This window comes from Pelodiscus sinensis, chromosome 8, assembly GCF_049634645.1.
Source record: "Pelodiscus sinensis isolate JC-2024 chromosome 8, ASM4963464v1, whole genome shotgun sequence".
In the NCBI taxonomy this organism is placed as follows: Eukaryota; Metazoa; Chordata; order Testudines; family Trionychidae; genus Pelodiscus; species Pelodiscus sinensis.
This window is the reverse complement of record NC_134718.1, coordinates 66,892,821-66,916,421: the sequence shown is the minus strand read 5'-3', so window position 1 is coordinate 66,916,421 and position 23,601 is coordinate 66,892,821. Positions and strand designations below refer to the sequence as shown.

The window sequence follows — 23,601 nt, the reverse complement described above, 5'->3', positions numbered from 1 at the left end:
AGAAATCCTGGCTGCCTGTACCCAATAGTTAATGATTTAGAAAGCATTTAAGCTTGGCAATAAAGAGCGTATGAGAGAGATGTGTCTGCTGTTCAGATGCAGTATCTGATTTTTTTTTTTTTAAACAGGAGAACTGTGTCTATGAAACCGTAGTTCCACCTTTGGATGAAAGAGCATTTGAGAAAACTTTAACACCAATCTTGCAGGAATACTTTGAACATGGAGATACTAATGAAGTTGCGGTATGTCTGACAGCTTGTATTTTTTTTTTAAATATCATATTTACATGGGAAATCACAGCCAATTAAAAATGAGATTATAGCGGTGCTGATATGGATATTCCATTAAGGCATCCAAACAATCTTCCCTCTGCCCTTATTGCGATGATTTGAAAATTGTTTATTAAATCTTTAAGCTGTTTTACTAAATTAACATTTTTATTAAAATGTTAATATATTTTCTTCTTCTCTTATTTAGGAGATGCTGAGGGATTTAAATCTTGGTGAAATGAAATACAGTGTGCCAGTGCTGGCCGTATCATTGTCTTTAGAGGGGAAGGCTAGCCACAGAGAAATGACATCTAAGCTCCTCTCTGACCTTTGCGGGACAGTAGTGAGCACAAGTGATGTGGAAAAATCATTTGATCGACTACTTGAAGAGCTACCTGAATTGGTGTTGGATTCTCCCAGAGCGCCACAAGTATGCCTAAAGCCTTTTGCACCAGATCTTTGTCTTTATCTGCCATGGCTAGCGTTGTTCAGTTAAACTACTTCATGAAATAAGGAGCAATGTATTTTAAAGAGCTTAGTGGCATTATCATTTGTATGCGATAGTTCCCTTCTGTCTCACCACTCCCCTTCCCAACTCTCAGGCTGGTGTTTTAATTTGAGACGTTTCCCTTTTTATTTATTTATTTTTAAATCTATCCCTTCTTCAAATAGTGCTCCTATGTACCCCACTTCCGGTGTGCATATGCACCTTTACTTTTAACTGAGGGTTTTTTTCGTTGGCTGTGAATTGGGAACTATGAGTAGCAGTATCCTGGTCCCATTGGCTGAGAACGGCGATCCACGGTCAGTGAGAGCTGCAAACACCTGCACAGCAGAGGCGCAGGTAAATATAGTGGCAGCGACTCGCCAGGGGCTAACCCTGGCGAACCACTGCTATCTTCTCGCCCACCCCTGAGCTGGGCCATTGAGCTCTAGATTATTCTGACCTCTAGGCTTCTGTAAGTGGACGTCTTTGCAGCTGCTGCCAACGAAGTGCAAGAAATTTGGTTTGAGAGGAGGTGTGTGTCATCAGTCTTTGGGAGATGTCTCTCTCATTTGTTGAATGAAGGGCCTTTTCTGTGCATATCTTCCAGCACCATTGATTCTGAATATATTGAATAAAATCAATCAAGAGAAAGCCAGAGTTACTCTAGTTGCACCAACTTGGCTGAAGCAGGTTTGGTACACTTACTTGATGTGCCTTACTTGTCTGTTTTTTCAGCTTCCAACCATTTCCAGTCTGCTGTCTCAGGATTCTGGTCTGTGTCTTTCTCCTCCAATTCTGGCAGTATTAAATGTACCAATCACTGCAATTTGCTAAGCAGCAACCTGGTTATCAGTGCATTCTGATATATGCCTCTAGTTCAATGTTTCTTACACTTTTTAAGACCAAGGAACACCAAACAATATTTTTTTATGGGGAACACCAAGGATTTTTTTTGTTTGGGGGGGGGGGGGGGGGAGGGAAGCCCCCAGGGAAAAGTTGAGCAAAAAAAAGAGGCTTGTCCCTTTAAGGGCAGCCATTTTGAATGCTTTTCTCTCCGCGGAACACACCTTTAAGAAACGCTGCTCTAGTTGGTTGTTGCTGTTGTCCTGGCAGTCCTTTTTTCAGAATTGGATCAAACTCCAAAGCCCCCTCTTCTTTCAAGGGATACCATTCCAGAGTCATCTGAAGTGGAGCTCCCATAGGCCAATATTCAAAGAAAGAAAAGTTACCTACTTAGTGCAGTAGCTGGAGCTCCTCCAATATGTGTGTCCTTATGTGTACTCCACTACCTGCCTTCCTTCCCCTCTGCTTCATAGTTTTATCCTGGGGGACTTCATGGATGAGGAGGGCTTGCCTGTACACCTGCGTATAGCTTTGATATAGGGCATGAGGATGAATAATGATGACCAGGTCAAATGGGTGCTGCTACCAAAAACTCTCTGATCAAAGGTGCATAGTGTCTATGTGCACCTGAAGTAGAGCATTCACAGGGATGCACATCTTGAATAACTCCAGCTACTGTCCAAGATGCATTACCTCCCTGAACCTGAATAACTATGAAAGTGAAAATGTCTATTTAGAAATCATGGGGAATGCAGTGTCTTGAAAGTGTTCCTCTTTTGTTGCAGTTGGTGGGTCAATTTATTGCTAGAGGTGTTGGAGATGGGATTTTATGTAATACTTACATAGACGGCTACAAAGGCACCGTGGATTGTGTCCATGCTCGGTAAGTGGTTGGTTGCTCTTTGTAATTGGCATGTGTAGTTTACTTTTGAAAATCCTAAGAAAGCAAACCAGTAATTTGGTATTTTAAAATAAAGTAGGTGTGGCCACGCTCTTCTAAAAAAACCAAGTCAACAACCTTTAAGGGAACCCCCAAAAAAGGCATTCCACCCCAATCTTTTAAATCAAGACATACTCAAACTTCTGGCAAACTCAGTCTAGGGATGTTAAGAAGTGGATATTTAACTAATCGAGTAGACGATACAATTTTTATCAACTACTCAATTAGTCGAAAGGCAGACCGGCTCAGTCCGGAATCGCACCGGGTGTGGGACCAAACCCTGCTGCAGCTCTTCAATTTAAAAGGCAGTAGGATCCTGGCAGCCTGCCCCCCTCAACTCCTGCTGTGTTTTAAATGGCAGAGCCCCAGTGGGGTTTGGTCCCAGACTGACACGTGTAGCCTGGGAAGGAGCTCTAGTGAAATTACCGTAAATTAGTGCATATAACCCACGCACGAGTATAACCCACACACTAGTATAACCCCGTGGTTTTCCTTGAATGAGTAAAAAACGTCTTGTATACCCTGCGCACGTGGATAGCCTGCGTGGTATACGAGACTTGGTGTTAACTTGTATTTTAAACTGTGCCGGGGTGAGGGGGACTTAGCCAAACATCCCACCACCAAACGTGAGCCTGCGGGAGGGGAGCCTCACTCACCCCCAGGTCCCGTGCAGCCGCAGAAAGGCCCAGCCTCCGGGCTGGGGAGCAGAGAGCGCAGTGCAGGCACGCTGGCTGGCCTACGGGAGGGGAGCCGCACTCGCACCCATGTGAGTAAAAATAAATGTGTATACCCCGCAGACAAGTATACCCCGTGGGAGAGGTAAGGGAGGGTTGTAAAAACATATATAACCCGCAGGTTATATGCGCTAACTTACAGTAGCTATCTGTTAAAACAAAATAGAATAGCGCAGATATAATTTGGCAGGCTACATGCGAGCTAGGACTGAGCCGGTCTGCCTGCCCAGCCGGCAGCAGCCCCTGTGCATGGGGGTCCCAGTAGAGAGTTGGGACGGCCCCTTACACAGGGGCTGTTGCCGTGAAGCAGCCCCTGTCCGCAGCCGGGGGGTTGCTTTGTGGCAGACGTTCCACCCTTTTCCCCCTCCCCCACACCTCTTATGGATATAGCAGCGAAGCTGGCACCGAAGAGACAGTGCTGAGGGAAACTGGCTTTAAGCCGGCTCCCACCAGCACCCGCTCCTGCTCTCACTCCTTGCTACCTCTGATACAGAGGCAGCAAGGGGTGTGGGGATGTGAGTAGTCAACTCGACTAAACATAGGTTTATCGGGTAGTCAACTAGTGGACTACATCCCTAACTTAGTCTTTAGTACTTAATTGAATTTAATTCAGGCAGTAAACTAAATTTGTTTAGCATTTTTGCAAACTGTGAATTCTTGTAGTTAAACCTTTCTTCAGCCACTTGAAAAGAGCTTACTGACTCATATTTAAGAGAGTTTTTTTATTCCATCATCAGCATTTATTAGGATGGGCTTTGATATAAAGACTTGATATAATCGGTAGGTAGGTCAGGATAAGCAACATAGGGATTCTGTGAAATAAACAGTTAAACCCTTTTTGCTTCTTCTTTGTTTGATGCTCTCTGAGCAGCACTTTCTCAAACATTATTGTCCTGTGTGGATATGAGAACTCCATTTCAGAGTCAAAACTATTTGAAGGAGCAGCCTAATGTGCAAAGGTTGCAGAGGAAAATAAGGTTTGAAAAATGCCCTCTGATTTTTGGTTACATTTGTTTTTTGTGTACAGTGTTGACCTTTCAGAAGTGAGGAGCATCCATAGCTAGCTATCACTGACATCAGTTAATGCCGCTGGTACTTTGTACCTCTGAAAACTAGGCTACTGTTTAGGTTGCCTAACTTTAGGCACCCAAGTGTGAAAAAGTCTTTCAATTATGCAGACCCTTCTTACTGTGGTAGAAGGAATTTGGTCCCCCTCCACTTCTGAGTTTACTTCTCACCTCCTAGTCACTTTAGATAGTGAGTACAGTTTTCCATAATATGGCTGTGACCATCCTGAACAAATGCCTGTGTACTCTCCCCCCTTGTTTTGGGATTTAGGATTTTTCACACCTAGTTCCAGTAAGGTGGCAAGCTTCCCTAGTTCCCCTGTGTCCTTGGAAATTCTGTCTTTGGTGTTCCTCTGCTGAAGCATCACTTTTGTCTTCAGACCTCAGGAGTCCCAGAACTCTTTGAACCCTAAGAAGGTAACTGTTCTCCAAAGTATAAAGGAGAATGGTTACTCCCTTTGGTAAGGGCTTACCGGTTAAGGCTAATCAGTGGGGTGGGAGGAAGGAGCAGCTTCCTGCTAGTGATGGTGGTAGTGGGGTACTCCATCCCTGTGGCAGAGAGGGGGTTGCTCTAGCTGGGCTTGAGCGCTCCCCATCACCTCTTGCGCCCCTCCCCCTTAATTGGTTAATCGGTTAAACAGTATGTTTAACTGGTTAGCCAATTAAATAGGATTTTACATCCCTAATCAGAACATAGCTGAAGGGGGAGTGTTGGTGCGGAAGAGATCTTTAGAAAGCTTAGTTCCAGGCTGCCGATGTGGACTCTATATTTCCTGAACAGACAGCGTCTTCTGAACTATCTCTGATGTGTGAGCATCTCATCTAAGAAGGATGGCAATCTGTAGTGATGTGTAGATTTTGGGTTGCCTAGAAATAAGGGTAAGATTTCTTGAATTGGATCTCCCTAGTCATTTATTGTGGGAAGCTGTTACTAGCTGAGTAGAAGGAAATAGGTGTTCTGTCCTCTTATGTCAAATGAAGGAAGCATAGTAGATAATGATGAAGAAATTAGAAAAATAGCCTAGCTCACAGAACCAAGTTCTGCAATAGAAAACAAGGCATTTCCCTTCCCTTCTCTGAGTAAATTTGTGTAAATAATTTTTAAAAAATTTTGTTTTATAGAGCTGCATTAGACCGAGCTACTGTGCTGTTGAGCATGACAAAAGGTGGAAAGCGTATAGACAATGTATGGGGATCAGGCGGTGGCCAGCAACCTGTAAAAAATCTTGTTAAAGAGGTAGCTAATATGTATGAAATCTGTCATGTGAGGGGGAGAGCGTGTGTGTATCAGACCTCATACTGATTGACTGGGAGGGAGGACAGATGCATTAACCCCACACTTAAACAGTGTTTTGCTGTTTTTGAAATGTGCCTTTATTATGAATTAATAATGTTGACCGGTAATACTAACTGAAAAGGACATCTGTAGGCTTGTTTAATACTCGGTTTTGTACAGCAAATACCCTAAAGATAATATGTAAGAACATTACAGCCATACTGGGTCAGACGAAAGATCCATCTAGTCCGTTATCCTGTTCTCCAACAGTGGCCAATGCCAGCTGATCCAGAGTGAACAGAACAGGTAGTCATCAAGTGATCTCTCTCCTGTCACCCATTTCCAGCTTCTGACAAACAGAGGCTAGAGACACTCTTTCTACCCTTCCTGGCTAATAAGTATGAATGGACCTATCCTCCATGAATTTATCTAGTTTTTTGGGGAGGAGGGCTGTAATTAAGAGCTTCTGATCTTTGAAAAATAGGTTAATAGAAGATGCTATCCTGAGAAATCCTGAGGTTGGGATGGTTGTATTTAATTTAGTCTCCTTTTTGGCCTCATGGTTGAAGGTTAGCTTTTTCAGACACTCAAATTAGGATGGGGAAGTAGCAACAGCAATTAGTTTGGGATACATTCTGAATATTAATGGAAAATTCTAAAGGAAGGAGCCTGTGATTTTGAGGTTTCAAACCTGGTTTAGTTGTAGGAAGATAGTGCAATCATAAGTCACCAAAAAATGAGGGTGAGGAGATTTGGAGAAAAGAAAATGAATTTGATCTGAGCCATAGTAAGCTTGAGTCGCCCATGGGCATTTTATCAAACATTATTTCTAATTATGGGCAGCATGTTAAATATATGTGTTTAAACACTATATGTTTTTTAAATTTGTGTCTGGATTCTGGATAAGGGTTCAGCATTGTATAGTTAGATATAACTTCTCAAGATATGTGTTCATTAAAACACAGCTGTTGCAATTTGGGATACGTAGTTTTAAAATGTATGTCACTTGCTTGTTCCTTGGCTGCATAGTGAATTGATCAGATTAATTGTAAGATTTGAAATTATACCTTGCATTTGTTTAAAAAAAATATTATAGATTGACATGTTGCTGAAGGAGTACTTACTTTCTGGAGATGTATCAGAAGCTGAACGTTGCCTTCAGGAACTAGAAGTGCCCCATTTTCACCATGAACTTGTATATGAAGTAAGACAGAAATCGTATTCATTTATCCACAGTAAAAAAAAGTTACAATAAGTAAGAGCAGACACTAGGTTTAATTTGTATGGTTATGCAAGTAACGTAACTGGAATCTTCATCTCTACTTGTGCTCAGATAAACTGTTGGTGTCTTCAGGACGATATACATTTAAACTGTATGAGTCTTTGTATATTTTATACTAAGAGAGCCATTTCACAGTTTTCTGCTATGGAATAACAGCAAGAAACTCAAGCTTCAGTTTTGTAGTTAAACCTATATTTTCTTGTTTGATAGTTCTGTGAGCCATTTATTGCACCAGGTTTCAATCAGGCCTCTTTTAATAAGTCTTTACCACTTCTGTTAGGCTATCCAGTTAATCCTTTGCCGGGGGAGGGTTGTTCCGTGTAGTATACTTCCTAGTATTTTGTCTAATCTTCTTTTAATGACCCTGAGAGAAGAGCAGTTGAAGAAAGTCCCTTCTCCTTAAGAAACTATTTCACAGTCTAATGCTGCCTTCTGTCAATACATTTTTGCTGATATTGAGCCTACCCTAATTATTTTCCCTTTTATAAATGTTCTTCTTCATTCTCAAGAAGCTTTTTTGTCTCGGTGTTTGCATCCTTCAAACGAGTGTAAATTTTAATTTCTCATGACATCAGACAGTAGAGCCATTCACACTGCTGTTAACTGATGCCTAAGTATTGTCATGTGACTTAGAGTACTTCTAGGCATTGTCCAGAAAGCTTATGTTCTCTCTTTCCTCTTGCCTGATGGGCAGTTATCTACAGTAACATCTTCCTTGTTTTCCACCAGATGCTTTGTTGTTATATTGTAGGATACAAGTATTGTATGTGCATGTGATTAAATTTACATTTCTCCAATAGGGCATTTTACTACTCTGTTCACAGCATTCTCTTTCATTCTTTGTAAGATGTACTCTTGGTACTGGCTTTTAGTTAAACACGTCCTTTTGTGTCATTTTAGGCAATTATTATGGTTTTAGAATCAACTGGAGAAACAACCTTTAAAATGATGCTTGATTTATTGAAGTCCCTCTGGACATCTACTGTCATTACTCTGGACCAAATGAGACGAGTAAGTATATTTTTACACTGGAATAGTAATTCACCAAAAAAGTGTGTGTTTTCAAATCTCATTCCTGTTCTATTTCTTGCCTTATACTAGAGTGGTACTGCTGTGGTTCTGTTTGCCCTCCTTGTGACTTATACGACTAGGCTATAGCTGATGTTTCCAAGGCATAGCAATAAATGATATGTATAGAGGGAGTACCAGTGTTGTCTTAGGGTGTATCTACACAGCACCAGAAACTCAAAATACGCAGTTTGTGCCATGTATTTGCGTAGCTTATTTCGAGTCTGTTTTGAAATAGCTTATTTTGTCATTTGGCGCTGTCTATACAGCACCATATTTTGAAATACATTGCTATTTCAAGCCATTCCTTACTCCTCATACAGTGAGGTTTACAGGGATGGTGAAATAGCGCATCCGCTTTATTTCAAAATAGCAGACGCATTCAGAAGACACAAGGGGTAGCTATTTCAGGATATCTCTGGTATCCCTAAATAACTTTATTGTATAGACATACCCTCATAGAACTACAGAGTTGAGACTAATTTAAAATATGGTCTGATAACAAGGAAACGTTAAGGTTTCTTACTGAATTATGCAGTTTAATTACTAAAAATGTAAATCTTTCATAATGTTGCAATATAAAAGAGGTTGTTATAGAGCCTGACCACTCATTCTTACTGAAGTAGTTTTATTTAGCTCTACTTGATTTTTTAAAAATTACTTTGAGTATAAAAACAAAATAATTTAACTCTATCTGAATTATAAAATGTAGTTCTGCTGTAAGGCCTGAACAAGTGACAGTATGTTGGTTCCCAGTTTGTGAGAGGATCTGTGACACATTCAGTCCAATTTCCATTTTCTCTGGGCCTCCACTGCCCTTCGTCCAAGAACAAGGGAAGTGGTTTGTGTACGGAATGGATTATTGAGCAGTCTGAGCTAGGGATGTGAAAGTGCAACCATGTACATGGTTGAGCCATGTGCATGGTTACATGCAACCCTCCCTTCCCCTCCTGCTGCCTCTGTATCAAAGACAGCAATACAGTGGGGCCGTGTCACGGGGTGCACCCTTCCTTCCGAGTAAATATGGTTCGTACCACCTAGTCCCCAAAGTTAATGCCCCTCTAACAGGGCAAATACGGCTCTTGTAGTCTAGTCCCAGTAGAAGCTGCTCTGGGGCCAGGGATCCCTCTGTCCAGGGTAGGAAAATGGGTAGTAGGGGCACCTGGGCCCGCCCTCTCCACCGGCTCCCAGCCCAGGGACCTTTAGGCAGAGACTATTGCTCCTGCCTGCTCGGCGGGGAATCCGTCTGCTATATGCCAAGGCGCTCTAGCAGTCCCCTGCCCTGGGCTGCTTCCTACCACGCCCTGGCACCCCTGTAGTCTGCTTGCCTCGGAATCAATATTTGCTGGGGTTGCAGGTGATCCAGTGTCTCAGGCGGGGGTGGCTGCTGGCTTTTACTCCCGGAGTCCGTTGCGGGCTCTGTCTCTGGCCTCAGCTGCTGCAGAAACACCAGGGTTGCTGCCTGCTCCCTTCCACCCTCCTGCTGCCTCCCCAAATGCAGGGCTCTCTCTGCTCTTATACCTGTGCTCTGCTGGGAGCATACCAGGGGGCCTCTTCCGCCAGCTGGGCCTGGGCTGCCCTCTGCCCTTCAGTGTGGGACTTGTCTGCCCCATCACAGGCGGGGAGAACAGGTGGGAGTTGGTGCGTGAAGGGAACCAGCTTTTAAGCTGCACCCTGTGCACTGCTGCCTCTGTGTCGTCCCCCCCCCAACCATGTAACTGCTGAAATTTTCAGTGATTACACGTTTACTTGAATAAATGCATTTTAACATCCCTAATCTTAATTGGCATGTTGGGGAGATGACCCACTCTCTGCTCAGTGATGGGAGGAATAGTAAAAACTCTAGAAACATTTCTGATGTTATTGCCTATGAAACTGTACTGTACAGGCAAGTTTAGACCAGTCACAGTCGGGTCCTCTAATTTTTGGGGAACCTTAAGATTCAATTAGTACATCTACCTAGGTAAGTAGATACATTTGGGGATACTGTGGTCTATAGCATGGTGTTAACTTGCAGCTGAGGTAGTGTAGATCCCTTGAAATTATTTTCAATACTTTAAAAAAAATTACTTGGATTATTATAATACCCTCAGAGTATAAAAGAGTAACCTCTCTTGTGGCAAAATGTAACTTCATTACTCTAACACTGCTCTTGCAGGGTTATGAACGAGTTTACCGTGAAATCCCAGATATTAACCTGGATGTGCCACATTCATACTCGATGCTTGAGCGGTTTGTAGAGGAATGTTTTCAGGCTGGAATCATTTCTAAACCACTGAGAGACCTCTGTCCTTCAAGGTACTTTTCATATAACTGTAAACAAAGCTGGTATATTAAGTTTGCCTGACATTTACTGTTATAAGACCTTGTCTTCAGATGTGTAGAACTTTGCCAAACTGTAAGCATTTAGATTGAAACATTTCATGTCTGCCTCAGGCTGAATTGTTTTGGAAAATATCAGCCAAAAGGGTAGTGCAGTTGCTGAAAATGAACCTATGAAATAATACATTGTGTTTGATCAATGTTTAAAAAAAATCATAGCAACTCTTTCTTTGGAGAGCTCTGAAGCTCCCATTCTTTGGAGCAGGAATTTGGCAGGATGTGGACATTTTTCAGGGATGTGTATTTTTCCATCCCTAGTGAAGATCTGCCCAAATTTGGTCAATTTTATAAGCTTTTGAAAATTCAGTTCACACATACTTTTTTAGATAAGTTTTTAACAGCTACATTCCCTAAAGATTCCATCTACACTTTGCATACTCTACTGCAGGATTTTCCCTGTAATTGCAGGTCTGGAGACCAGAACTGAGAGCACAAAGACATCAGTGTTCTCAATGAAGACCTCCTTTTAGCTAGCAAACAAAATGAGTTTTGGCCTGCCAGTGGATTACCCTGATAGGCCACATGCTGAAGGTTGCTGGCCCCTGAGTTAGGTTTCTTACACAGAAATTAATTTTCAGCAGATCAAATTTTTTAAAAAAAAGTCCTTTAAAAAAACCCCACAGTATATGCCTATCTTCCTAACAGCAATAAACTCAGGGATTTTTTTATTCTCATCCCAGACAGAACCAACATCCATAAACTAGGGACTAAAAATTGTCCCTCTTTGAAGAGTTAAATTCATTAAGTTTAAACTGATATATTATCACCTATAGGTGTTTTTTAATCATTTAAAATGTAAAGCTCCATTATTCTTCAATGTTAGTTACTATGTTTAGCAGCACTTTCAAAATAACTTTTTTGCAAAGTTTAGTTAAACCTCTCACCTCCCCAGATTGATGTCTGCAAAGCATTTTGAGATTTGTAATTGGATGTCTGTATAAAATGTGAAGAGGATTATAATTTTCTTGCCTAGTCCTGGTCTACAGTAGGGAGTTATTTTGAAATAATCCCCTTTATTTTGAAATGATAAGCAGAGCATCCGTACTACAAAGCTGGTCATTTTGAAATTTGTACTCCAGTTTTCCTTGGGAAATAGTTATTTCAAAATAACATTAATGTGGACTCTCCTCTGCTGCAATTTCAAAATAACTACTCTCCAAAGTAATTCTAAGTAATTACTCCCTAGTGCTTCTTGGGGCTCTAAGTTGAGGTAGCACATCCACAATAACAGAGCCTGCCTCGGACTAATTTCAAGGCTCCCCCGTAGTACAGACACTCTATTTGATTTTGTTATTTTGACAGTTATTTCAAAATAATTTCCTACTGTAGACATACCCTTTGAAATTATTCTTCCCACTTGAGCTTGAGGCCTAATAGCAGTGTAGGAAAGGATGCTTTTGCATGACTTTGTACTACTCCTGATCTTTGGCTAAAGAGCTGCAATATCTTGGTGTCACACTAGCATCTTTCTCAGGTTCTAATTCTCATGTGGAATTCTGAGAAAGGGAGAAGGATGTATTATGCCTATTAAGAAGCTTGAGGGGCAAGTTTTGAGAGGCTACTATAAATACACAACGGCTACGTCTACACTGGCATGATTTTCCGGTAATGCTTAAAACGGAAGTTTTCCGTTATAAGTATTTCCGGAAAAAGCGCATCTACATTGGCAGGATGCTTTTCCGGAAAAGCGTCTGTGCCGATGTAGACGCGCTTTTCCGCAAAAAAGCCCCGATCGTCATTTTTGTGATCGGGGCTTTTCTGCGGAAAAGAAATCTGTGCTGTCTACACTGGCCCTTTTCCGGAACAGTTTTCCAGAAAAGGACTTTTGCCTGAATGGGAGCAGCGTAGTTTTTCCGGAAAAGCACTGATGATTTTACAGTAGATCGTCAGTGCTTTTCTGGAAATTCAAGGGGCCAGTGTAGACAGCTGGCAAGTTATTCCGGAAAAGCGGCTGATTTTCTGGAATAAGTGGCCAGTGTAGACACAGCCAAATGGTGTTCTGTGTAGAATATTCACATTGTGACCTTTTCAGATGTCAAATTCTTAATCAGATAATATTACCCTCTTCATGTTACTACCAGAACCTGTTAATGGTACAGGGGATCACTCTACGCTATGGTAAATAAGGAAAGACTATTGACACTAATGTGAAATTTATAATCATGCATTTTGTTTTTCCTTACAGGGGAAGGAAGCGCTTTGTAAGTGAAGGAGATGGAGGTCGTCTTAAACTAGAAAGCTACTGAGTACAGGAACCAACTCTTGCAGCCTTTAGATGTTTAAAGGGGGAAAATATATTCTTTATCTAAATTGTAAGAGTTGCTTAGCACAGTTCATATTTTTTAAAAGCACTTGTTTTGGGTACAAATCATTTCTGAAATAGTTTTGTAAATTTTTATTCGGGAAGGAAACTTTTCTCTCAGCATATAGTAGAACATAACAAGTAACCACATTTCTGTGGTGGTGCCTTCAAATAAGCTACCCTTTTGTAAGTGCCATATGTTTATGACCTAATCATTCCATGTTCTGCATTGATGTCTGACTGCCACTCCTTTCCTTCAAAGACAGTGTTTTTGTAGTAAAATCACTGGTTTATACAAAGCTTTATTATAGAGGAGGTCAAGTTAAGCTGCTGTAACCTCATTTTGGCTGCTGCTGTTGAAATGCTGTGCTTTGGGAGGAAAAATGGTTATTTCTTTAAAGAATCTAAAAAATGGATTGGTCATAAGATGTATTCATCTTTTCCAGGGAAAGAATGCACTGATTGGTCTTAAAGACTAGTGCAGTAAAAGGTGGCTGGAACATCTATTTTTCTACAAAACTGGAAAAAAAATGAACAGTTCTGGTAGAATGTATTACAAAATAAATTTTTGTAAAACTATCCTTTTCCTTTGTTTTATATGAACAGTTTTGGAAAGCTCTTCAGTTCCTCTGCAGATAACCTTTGATCCAGGTGCTAGTAAAATACATGTCTGAAAGTACCCTTTGCATAGTATTATGCAGAGGATTCATGAATAATTAAACTGAAAAGGCATTTAATCACAAATTTCCCCCATACTGTTAACTGTGCAATTAATGTGTTTTTTTAATTAAAAATTTCAGTTTAAAGCTGTTGCCAGGGATTTAATTCTTAGCTATAATGTATGCTATTGCTTTTCCAAAATTAACTTGCGTAAGCCCTGACATCTTATTTATTCATGTTGCTGAAACTAAGTCTTTCCATATATAGTTATTCTTTCACTGCTTCTTTTAAAAATGCTTCAGAATAGGTTTCTTTTTTTTTTTTTAAATCACACTTTGGCATTAGATACTATTATGGATTCATTGAGATATAATGGAGATGCAAACATTTGGATGACATTAATGATACCATTCTGCTATGGTTTCAATGTAGAAAACAAAGGTGACTGCCCTTGCACAGCTCTTGATTATAAATCACAAATTCTGATGTCTGTGTGACCCTTAATGAGTAAGTGTTCCAAATCAGAATGTATTTTTCTTCAATCATGAAGCAAAAACTATATGGCTGTGTCTAGACTGGCCAGTTTTTCTGGAAAATCAGCCGCTTTTCCGGAAAAACTTGCCAGCTGTCTACACTAGCTGTTTGAATTTCCACAAAAGCACTGACTTCCTACTGTAAGAAATCAGTGCTTTTTGCGGAAATACTATGCTGCTCCCATTCAGGCAAAAGTCCCTTTTGCGCAAAACTTTTGCGCAAAAGGGCCCGTGTAGACAGCTGAGATTTGTTTTCCGCAAAAAAGCCCCAATCGTGAAAATGGCGATCGAGGCTTTTTTGCGGAAAAGCGTGTCTAGATTTGCCACGGAAGTGCTTTTGCGGAAAAGCGTCCGTGCCAATCTAGACGCTGTGTTCCGAAAATGCTTTTAACGGAAAACTTCTCCGTTAAAAGCATTTGCGGAAAATCATGCCAGTCTAGACGTAGCCTATCAGTTTTATCCTAGAACTGATATATGCCATTTTGTGGTAAGTTAAAGCAGCAGCCTGCTTTTCTAGCAAACCTTGTCCAGAGCCCCAGAACGATTTATATACCTGTTCAAGAGTAATGGAATGAGTAGCTGTATTGGTATTACCTATCCCAAATCTGTTAAAGAAACAAGGGTTATTACAAAAGCCCCAGCACTACTGATTAGAACAAAGACCTTGCCTGTTCAACAGGGACCACTGGAAATGGGGCAGGACAATCCAGGCAGGCAGATTGTGGGGGTTAGCCAGCAACAAGGGAACTGATTAGGGATTTTAACAAATACCCATTCCTCTTGTCAGAGTGTTTCCACCCACCCTAACATCTTGGTATGGCAGATGAGACCATCAGCAAAACATTAGAAGACCCCAGATCATTTTTTGTAAATGGCCTTTTAAAATGGGGATTTCCTTAGGAAGCGCTGGGGGGGGGGGGAGGAACCCACAATTACAGAGATTAAAAAAAAAGATAAGATGCAACTGCACAGAAAGGGGTAAGCATACTAACCAAAACACACATCTTCAGCAAAATCTATAGACATTTGTAATATGTAATATGTACAATAAAAGACACCAACTAAGAAAGCTTAGAAGGGACTTCTACCATTTCTGAACTCTTTTTTAGTAACTGTACAGCAAATCACTAGATTAAGATACAGTATTTAGGTAAAATATTTCTTAAAAGGGGTGAATCATTTTGCACTCTATTGCTGGCTTTGTTGCTGATGCTCCCTTTGTGCCATTTCTTGTTGGCGAACTGTTTCCTGTGCGTCTCGCTGCATTTTCTCTAGCTTTTCTAGGGTAACAGATTTTAAAGGCAACAATTTTGGCTTGCATAATACCATGGTAGCCACATCCTCTACTGACAGTTGCCCTGAAATGTAGAAAGAAAAAAAAAGAGTATGTAAATTTCATGTAATTGGCATCCATTTTACTACCAAGTACAAATACTTCTGAAATAAGAGCATCAAATGTCTTAGAAAGCCTAGATAATACTTAATTTTGAACAAGATAGTATTAGCTTTCAAAAAGAATATACTGTTCTTTTTGGGAAAAGGTTTGCAAAAACATGAGTCATTAACTTCAAAGAATTGGCCTGCTTTTCAGAAGCGGGCTCATAGTCTTTGAACCATAAGAAAAATTTTTTTTTTCAGGAAATGAAGAGTCACAAGGCCATGGTTTGGGACTCATATATATTCAGATCTATGCAAAAAAGACAGACTTTTTTTAGACTATCATTATTCCTTATATTTGTCTCCAAAAAAATCAAGTTAATGACTAGGATTCTCAGCTTTCCAACAGTAGCCAAGCATATTAGCAGATTACTTATATAACACCATGCCTTATTTTTTGGGGACAGCTTTCATTTCTTACATTTTTATCAGCACAGATGCTAGAACTCAGTGCTATAGGTTATCTGAAAGCAGCCCTGGAAGTAGTATTTTCTGTTAACTGTGCACTTTTGTGGCTGCTCAGGAGAAAATAAAATGCCACCCAGCTGATTAGTAGAATGCCCACAGCTAGATATTGTCTCTGTTGGGGGTGCACATGCCTGACTGCACAAATATATAGCACACATGGATGGAAAAACTCTGTACAGGATGGAAAAGATTAGAGGAAACACTATCTGCAATCCCAACTTTCAAACTTAATTTCTAGAACTAGTAATTTTAATGAGAAGTTGTCAAAACTGCTATATGCTTAAGATGTGGAGAAACTGGAGAACATCCAGAAGAGCAACAAGAAGGTCTAGAAAACATGATTTATGAGGGAAGACTGAAAGAATTGGATGAACTTAAAAAAACAACAAATGATCTGGTAGCACTTTATAGACTAACAAAACATGTAGATGGTATCATGAGCTTTCATGGGCATAGCCCATTTCTTCAGATGATGCGAGTTTTGAGTTTAGGTTGTGCAGACCCAAAATAAATAGGGGAGAAGATGGGGGGAAATGGAAGGGGGTGGGAAAAAGGAGCAGATGATATGAAAATTTCAAAGGTTTGTTTAGACTGGAAAAGAGGTAAGACTGAGAGGAACATGAGGCATTTTCAAGTACCTAAAAGTGTTACAAGTAGGAAAAAAACCTTGTCTTAATCTCTGATGATAGGATAAAAACCAATGGGCTTAAATTGCAGTAAAGGAGGTTTAGGTCAGACAGTAGGAAAACCTCCTAGCAGTCAGGGTGGTTAAGCACTGAAAAACTGTCTTAGGAGGGTGTAGCTGTCACTGGAGAGATTTAAGAGCAGATTAGACAGGATGGGCTAGATCAAGGCTGGGCAAGCAAGATGCTGCTTAACACTTTGATGTTGCCCCCATGGACCTTATCTGGTCACTTTCTCTTTATATTGTGCTGCCCATGCCATCAAGTTTCCAGAAGGTGACTCAGGTAGCAGGATCCTCGTTAAAAGGCTCCCAGCTGTGGTGCTACCCTGGCAGGGGAGCCCTTAAAATTGCTGCAGCAACCCTGGGCGGCTGCCCTGGGGCCAGGCGCTGTCAGCCCCTTTGCTAGGTTTTTAATTCAAAGCTCCAGATAAGGCTGGCGGGAGGCTACTCCCCAGTCGTGCCCCGGGGCCATGGCAAACGCCACGAAATGCCCCTCCCCCCCGAGAACCATTGCCAGCCCCTGAGCTAGCAGCGCGGGCCCCGGGACCTGACTGCTACTGAGCGGGGCAGCGCTGACGTCAGCGCGTGCAGCCCAGGCTCCGCGCGCCAAACGCCCCCAGCGCGAGAGGGCGGGGACCAGGCGCGCGGGACCTTCCTCGCGCTGGGAGCCGCCCCCCTCGCTGCGCGCCCGACTCCCCCTCCCCCAACCCGCCTGGGGCTGAGCGGGGTGCCCGGGCGGCAGCGCAGGCGGCGAGACCCCCCCCCCTCCCTCCCCCGCCCGCGGGCGGCCTGTGGGGGCGGCAGGGGCCCGAGCAGGGGGCGGTCACCTTGCTTGGGCAGCACCTCCCGGAGCGGGGACTTGCCCTCGGGCATAGCGGTGTCCGGGGCGCTGTCGGGTCAGGAGAAACCTGCCTGACTCCGTGCGCCTGCGCGGTCAGGCCGCTCCGCGGCCAATCACCGTTAGCTGACCCAGCAGCAGGGCGAGTAGACGCATGCGCAGTGCATACAATGCTTCAACGCAGGCGCAGTGTCCTTTCAATAACAATCGCTCCCACCATGCATTGCGCTGTCTTTTCCCGTGCGTCCCTGTCCTCACTGCGTGCGGAGAAGCGTGGTAGGGGACCCCACTGCATGCTGGGAATTGTAGTCCGCGGTTGGGGTAGCACACTGCATACTGGGGCTGGGAACTCTGGTGGCTTTACTACAGTGGGAAGGTTAGGGCTGCTGTATGCTAGGGGTGCAGTCCGTGGGGTCCTGGTGGAGGCAATGCCTTGGCACCCCACACCTCCATAATTCATAGTGCCTCAGTCTGCCCTGGTGTATTGCAAATTAAGCCTTGTCCTGGGCTGCTGGGGGGGTTGGGGGGGGCATCGACTTCCCAAACCCCTAGCCAGGCCCCACCCAGACTCTGCCCCTAGAACACCTAGGCTATGTCTACACTCGCGGCTTCTTACGCAAGAAGGAGCGTCTACACTGCCCCTTCTTGTGCAAGAAAAACCCTCTTGCGCAATGCCGTTCTTCCTGAAAAGTAATAGGTGTAACGGCATTGCACAAGAGGGTTTTTCTTGCGCAAGAAGGGGCAGTGTAGATGCTCCTCCTTGCACAAGAGCCTCTTCTGAAAAAAAATGGTGGCTCATTACGTATGCAAATGAGGCTCAGCAATATTCCACGCTTAGCATCATTTGCATATTACTCGCACAAGAAGCCGTGAGTGTAGACATAGCCCTACTGTACACATGGGGGCAGAGCCTGGGTAGGAGGGGTGGGGCTGGGCTGAGCAAGCCTAGCCCTACCTTCACCCACTGCCCATGGTTGCCGGCATGCGGCCCTCAGGCTGAACATGATTAGCGACCTGGTGCATGCTCTGGTCAGGGGCAGATGACCGTTTTGCAGGGCCCTGGGCAGCATAATTCCGCGGGGGCCCCCCTTTGCCACGGCGCATGCGCGGGGCTTTTTGAAGCGCGGGGCTCGGGGCGGCCGCCCCGTTCACCCTGCCCTATATCCGCCCCTGGCTCTGGTATCTGACTTGCCTTTGTTTTCAGTCTCTCTATCTTGGGGGCCAGCTACTCTAGACTCTGCTGTATGGGTTTTCTCCTTTCAGAACGACAAACAAGCCACCACCTCTGTCCTGGAGGCACAGGTGAAAGTAAACAGATGCACCCAGGTGTGTAGCTCTGGCAAGAGCTGGGTGAGCTGCAGCAAAAGCCAGCAGGAAGCTATTAAAAGGTACCCGGGTTGCAATAGGACAGGATCTATAAGCGGTTTTAATGTATTTTCAATGCTGCCTGGATGGCTTCTGCCCAAGAGCTCTCTCCCCTCAACCTGCTCCTGGGTCTGTTGTAGTTTGAGCTGGTTGAAGGCCCAGCACATAAGGGGACCCAGGCTCTGGCCATGCCCCTTCAGTGTGATGTGTGTGGTAGTTAAAGATCGATGCACAGCTGCGTGTGTTTGTATTTTACAGGGGATGTTGGTCCCAGGTAGGGATGTAAAGGTTAACTGGTTACCCAGTAAGCATCGCTGGTGCTGGGCAGCTTTTCACCGGGTAACTGGTTAACTGGCAGCCCAGCCAGGCTGAAGCAGACCTCTGCTGAATGCGGGAAGGAGGCTGTTCTAGCCTGGCCAGGACCACCGTGCTGCGGGCAGAGGCGCTCCAGCCTGCTTGGGCCCACTGGGATGTGCGGGGCCGGGCTGAAAGCAGCCCCCCACCCATGGCATGGTGGGACCCCAGCAAGCTGGAGCAGCTCTGCTGCCCACAGAGGCCTGGTCTGGAGACCTTGGTTAACCAATTAAAGTTATATCGTGTAATCAGTTAACATTTTTAAGGGGTATTTACATCCCTAGTCCCATGTGGAAACAAGCCCAGCGCATTATAGCTTTTCACCAGGAACCATCACAGCACTACAAAATCTGTCCTGATGGGTTAAAAACCAGCCAGATTTCCCATTTGACATGCGTGCAGGATGTTCTGGAAAAGGGCTGGAGGGAATAGCCCTTTGCCTTTAGCTCTAAGTCCAGCCTAGGTTGGAGGCTATAAGAAGTTATCACTTGACAGCTTGTTAAATGATATATTTGCAAAAGGATTTGCTGAACCTCTGTCTGATTTCACAGCACAGAAGCTGCCCAGCAGCCATATCCTGAATTGTGCCTTTGTTGTCAGCCTCAGAAAACTGAATGAGCCAGGGAACTTGAACCTGACAGGGGTAAATTAGAGCTAAATAACAGCACAGAACACTGAGAGCCAGGGCTGGTGACTGTAAACAAACTTTATGGGACTGTGGGAAACGTGGCCACACCCATGATAAGCAGACATCCAGCCAAATAAAATCATGTCAGACCATGGATAGTGCTGGATTAGAGAGGTTCAACCTGTATCAAGAGAATTGCCCATTAGTGGTTTCTCAGGATTTCAAATTCTGATTAGTGTGATCAAATCTGATGTCCTACAATTTGCAGTATGAGTGGTGCCACTGTTTAAAATGTAGTCAAAGGCTAGGGGCATTTTTAAATGCTAAAAGACAAATGCAGCAAAACCAGATTTGCCAGCATTCCCCGCATCACTCTCACATACATGCAGAACCTGTTTGTTAGACAATTCTTTACCATTAGTAGTAACTTTCAGTGAAGAGCTCTAGGAAGAACTGGAAGTCCCCAGCTTACGATCAGGTTATGTTCCAAAAGTTTGTTTGTAAGCCGGTTCTTTGGAACCCGGAACACATTTTCCCATAGAAACAATGTTATAAATGGTAGCTAGGTTCCCTGACTAGCCCACAAAACCCTATTAAACCCATAATATAGCTGAAATACTGTATATTTGCAATGAAAAATATCAGAAATATTTTTTTATTTAACCTTGAATGTTGGTGTGCTTGCAGAAAGGCAGGTTTCATTAAATAAGGATGAGAAGATAGGTGGAGATTCTAAAGGGGACTTCTGGCCATTCCCCAGCTGCCATTTCTCCTCCCCACTGCAGGCTCTGCAGTGCCTCCCTGGGGCTGCATCCAGCCTTCACTCAACAAGGGGACTTAGGAGGAGCAGGGGGCAGCCATGCAGCCAGCGGCTAGTGAGAAGTAGCGGTTTCCCCTTAACAATGCTGCTTCTCTCCATCCTGTGGCTGTATGACCACTTCCCTGCTCCTCCGGAGTACGACGGCCCGCACCCGTGCCGCTTGTTGCCACCTCTTGCCTGCTCCCCTGTGGCTGCAGGAGAGCAATTGTTTGTATGTGTGGATGTTTGTAAGTTGGATGTATGTAATTCAGGGCGTGCCTGTCATGCACTAACACACAAGTCAGTAAATGCTGCATCAGCTTCCTGGCTCTGAACGTATATGGTATCCAAATACTAATTCAATTCCAAGCTGAAATGTAATTTTAGGTTTTGCTAATGATATTGTTTGTGTGGCCTGTACAAGCTGCCCTTTACTGCAGCAATTTGAAGAAGGAAAAGCACACATGTAAGAACAGATAACATTTGTAAACCTGCTAACCGCACACTCTGCTGCTATGTCTAAACTGGCAAGTTTTTCCGCAAAAGCACCTGCTTTTGCGGAAAAACTTACCAGCTGTCTACACTGGCCACTTGAATTTGTGCAAGAGCACTGACTTTGTAATGTACAAAATCAGTGCTTCTTGCGCAAATACTTACATGCTCCCGCTCAGGGAAAAGCCCTCTTGCACAAGAATACTTGCGCAAGAGGGCCAGTGTAGACAGGCACCTTAATTTTTTGTGCAAGAAAGCCCGATGGCTAAAATGACCATTGGAGCTTTCTTGAGCAAAAGCGCGTCTGGATTGGCATGGATGCTTTTGCGCAAAAGCACTTTTTGTGCAAAAGCATCCGAGCCAATCTAGACGCTCTTTTGCGGAAATACTTTTAACAGACAAACTTTTCTGTTAAAAGTATTTCCGCAAAATCATGCCAGACTTGACGCAGCCAGCTAGTATTAGTGACCCCTCTAGATGAAGTGAGATACTGCAGATTCTGGTAATGTTCCCCAAATTGATATTAGCTGGGGGAAAAAAGCTCATTAAATTTATACCCAACGGTAAGAGGATCAATGATCAAAAGAGAATGAGGAAATAATTGTTTCCCTAATAAGTTTTCTTTCTGGTTTTGATTTCACTTGGGCATGTTTCCCTGTGCTCACTTGAATGCTAGGCAGCAGGCCCATTGGATGGTCTAAAGTAGGGGTGGGCAAAGGAGCCTCCGCAGGCCAGATCTGGCCCGCCAAGCAGGTGAATCCAGCCCATGAAGGCCCTGCTGATCCCCCTTCCCCCTCCCCCAGGCCTCATTTCACGAGGCATACTGGAGTGGTCGACAAAGGCGTCCCTTGTCGACCGCAGCACATCCAGACTGCCCCGCTGTGCCGCCAAACAGCTGATCGGTACAGCGCGGTGGCCATTTTGATGTAAATGAAATGGCGATTATTTAAATCGCCGCTTCATTTTCCTATGTCTAGTAAACTCATCTACATGGCTTTGTCGATGGACCATGTAGTCTAGACATATCCTGAAAATCTATCTGACACTAATTTGTTAAAATGGTAAATGGCCCAGTCAGAAATAAACCAGAATATCTTTTTAATCAGCATCCTTGTACTATTCCCCTTTATTTGGCACTGGTGGGGCCACATCTGGAGTATTGTATTCGATTCTGAGCCCCCCACTATAGAAAGGATGTGGACGCATTAGAGTGGGTCCAGCAGGGGGCAACCACAATGATTAGGGGGCTGGAGCACATGACCTACGAGGGGAGGCTGAGTGATATAAACATAAGAACATAAGCACGGCCGTACTGGGTCAGACCAAAGGTCCATCTAACCCAGTATCCTGTCTGCCGACAGTGGCCAGCACCAGGTGCCCCAGAGAGGGTGGACCGAAGACAATGATCAAGCGATTTGTCTCCTGCCATCCCTCTCCAGCCTCTGACAAACAGAGGCCAAGGACACCACTTTATCCCCTGGCTAATAGCCTTTTATGGACCTAACTTCCATGAATTTATCCAGCTTCTCTTTAAACTCTATTATAGTCCTAGCCTTCACAGCCTCCTCTGGCAAGGAGTTCCACAGGTTGACAACACGCTGTGTGAAGAAGAACTTTCTTTTATTAGTTTTAAACCTGCTACCCGTTAATTTCATTTGGTGTCCTCTAGTTCTTCTATTATGGGAACTAATAAATAACTTTTCTTTATCAGCCCTCTCCACACCACTCATGATTTTATAGACCTCTATCATATCCCCCCTCAGTCTCCTCTTTTCTAAACTGAAAAGTCCCAGTCTCTTTAGCCTCTCCTCATATGGGACCCGTTCCAAACCCCTAATCATTTTGATTGCCCTTTTCTGAACCCTTTCCAAGGCAAAAATATCTTTTTTGAGGTGAGGAGACCACATCTGTACACAGTATTCAAGATGTGGGCGTACCATAGTTTTATACAGGGGCAGTAAGATATTCTGGGTCTTATTTTCTATCCCTTTCCTAATAATTCCTAGCATCCTATTTGCCTTTTTGACCGCCGCTGCACTCTGTGTGGGAGTTTTCAGAGAACTGTCCACGATAACTCCAAGATCTCTTTCCTTATTTGTCATAGCCAAATTAGCCCCCATCATGCTGTACGTATAGTTGGGGTTATTTTTCCCGGTGTGCATTACTTTACACTTATCCACATTAAATTTCATTTGCCATTTTGTTGCCCAATCACTCAGTTTGGTGAGATCTTCTTGGAGTCCCTCACAGTCTGCTTCTGTCTTGACTATCCTAAACAGTTTGGTATCATCTGCAAACTTTACTACCTCACTGCTTACCCCTTTCTCCAGATCATTTATGAATAAGTTGAAAAGGATTGGTCCCAGGACTGACCCTTGGGGTACACCACTAGTTACCCCTCTCCAATCTGAAAATTTACCATTTGTTCCTACCCTTTGTTTCCTGTCTTTTAACCAGTTCTCAATCCAAGAAAGGACCTTCCCTCTTATCCTATGGCCATGTAATTTACACAAGAGCCTTTGGTGAGGGACCTTGTCAAAGGCTTTCTGAAAATCCAAGTATACTATATCTATTGGATCCCCCTTGTCCGCATGTTTGTTAACCACTTCAAAGAACTCTAACAGATTAGTAAGACAGGATTTCCCTTTACAGAAACCATGTTGACTGTTGTCCAACAAATTATGTTCTTCTA

The 23,601-nt window shown here is 43.5% G+C and overlaps 2 protein-coding genes across 5 annotated transcripts in view; one reads left to right on the top strand and one right to left on the bottom strand.

Moving 5' to 3' along the window:
- The window catches only part of PDCD4 (programmed cell death 4), a 34,033-nt gene extending 20,804 nt beyond the window's left edge, over positions 1–13,229 (top strand). For all 4 annotated transcript variants that reach the window (XM_075935484.1, XM_075935482.1, XM_075935480.1 and 1 more), the window contains 8 exons: positions 129–242; positions 478–699; positions 2,385–2,482; positions 5,463–5,577; positions 6,713–6,820; positions 7,799–7,909; positions 10,125–10,264; positions 12,534–13,229. In XM_075935484.1, coding sequence (XP_075791599.1) covers positions 129–242; positions 478–699; positions 2,385–2,482; positions 5,463–5,577; positions 6,713–6,820; positions 7,799–7,909; positions 10,125–10,264; positions 12,534–12,594 — 969 coding nt within the window. In that variant the 3' untranslated portion in view covers positions 12,595–13,229. The remainder of the gene's footprint in view (positions 1–128; positions 243–477; positions 700–2,384; positions 2,483–5,462; positions 5,578–6,712; positions 6,821–7,798; positions 7,910–10,124; positions 10,265–12,533) is intronic.
- A 1,619-nt stretch (positions 13,230–14,848) lies between these two features.
- On the bottom strand, positions 14,849–17,419 carry BBIP1 (BBSome interacting protein 1). The gene is made up of 2 exons (XM_006135002.4): positions 17,261–17,419; positions 14,849–15,201 (listed from the first exon to the last, which is right to left on the bottom strand). The coding sequence occupies exons 1-2, from the start codon at positions 17,304–17,306 to the stop codon at positions 15,032–15,034; spliced, it is 216 nt and encodes a 71-aa protein (XP_006135064.1). The 5' UTR covers positions 17,307–17,419; the 3' UTR covers positions 14,849–15,031.
- Between the last annotated feature and the right edge of the window lie 6,182 nt (positions 17,420–23,601).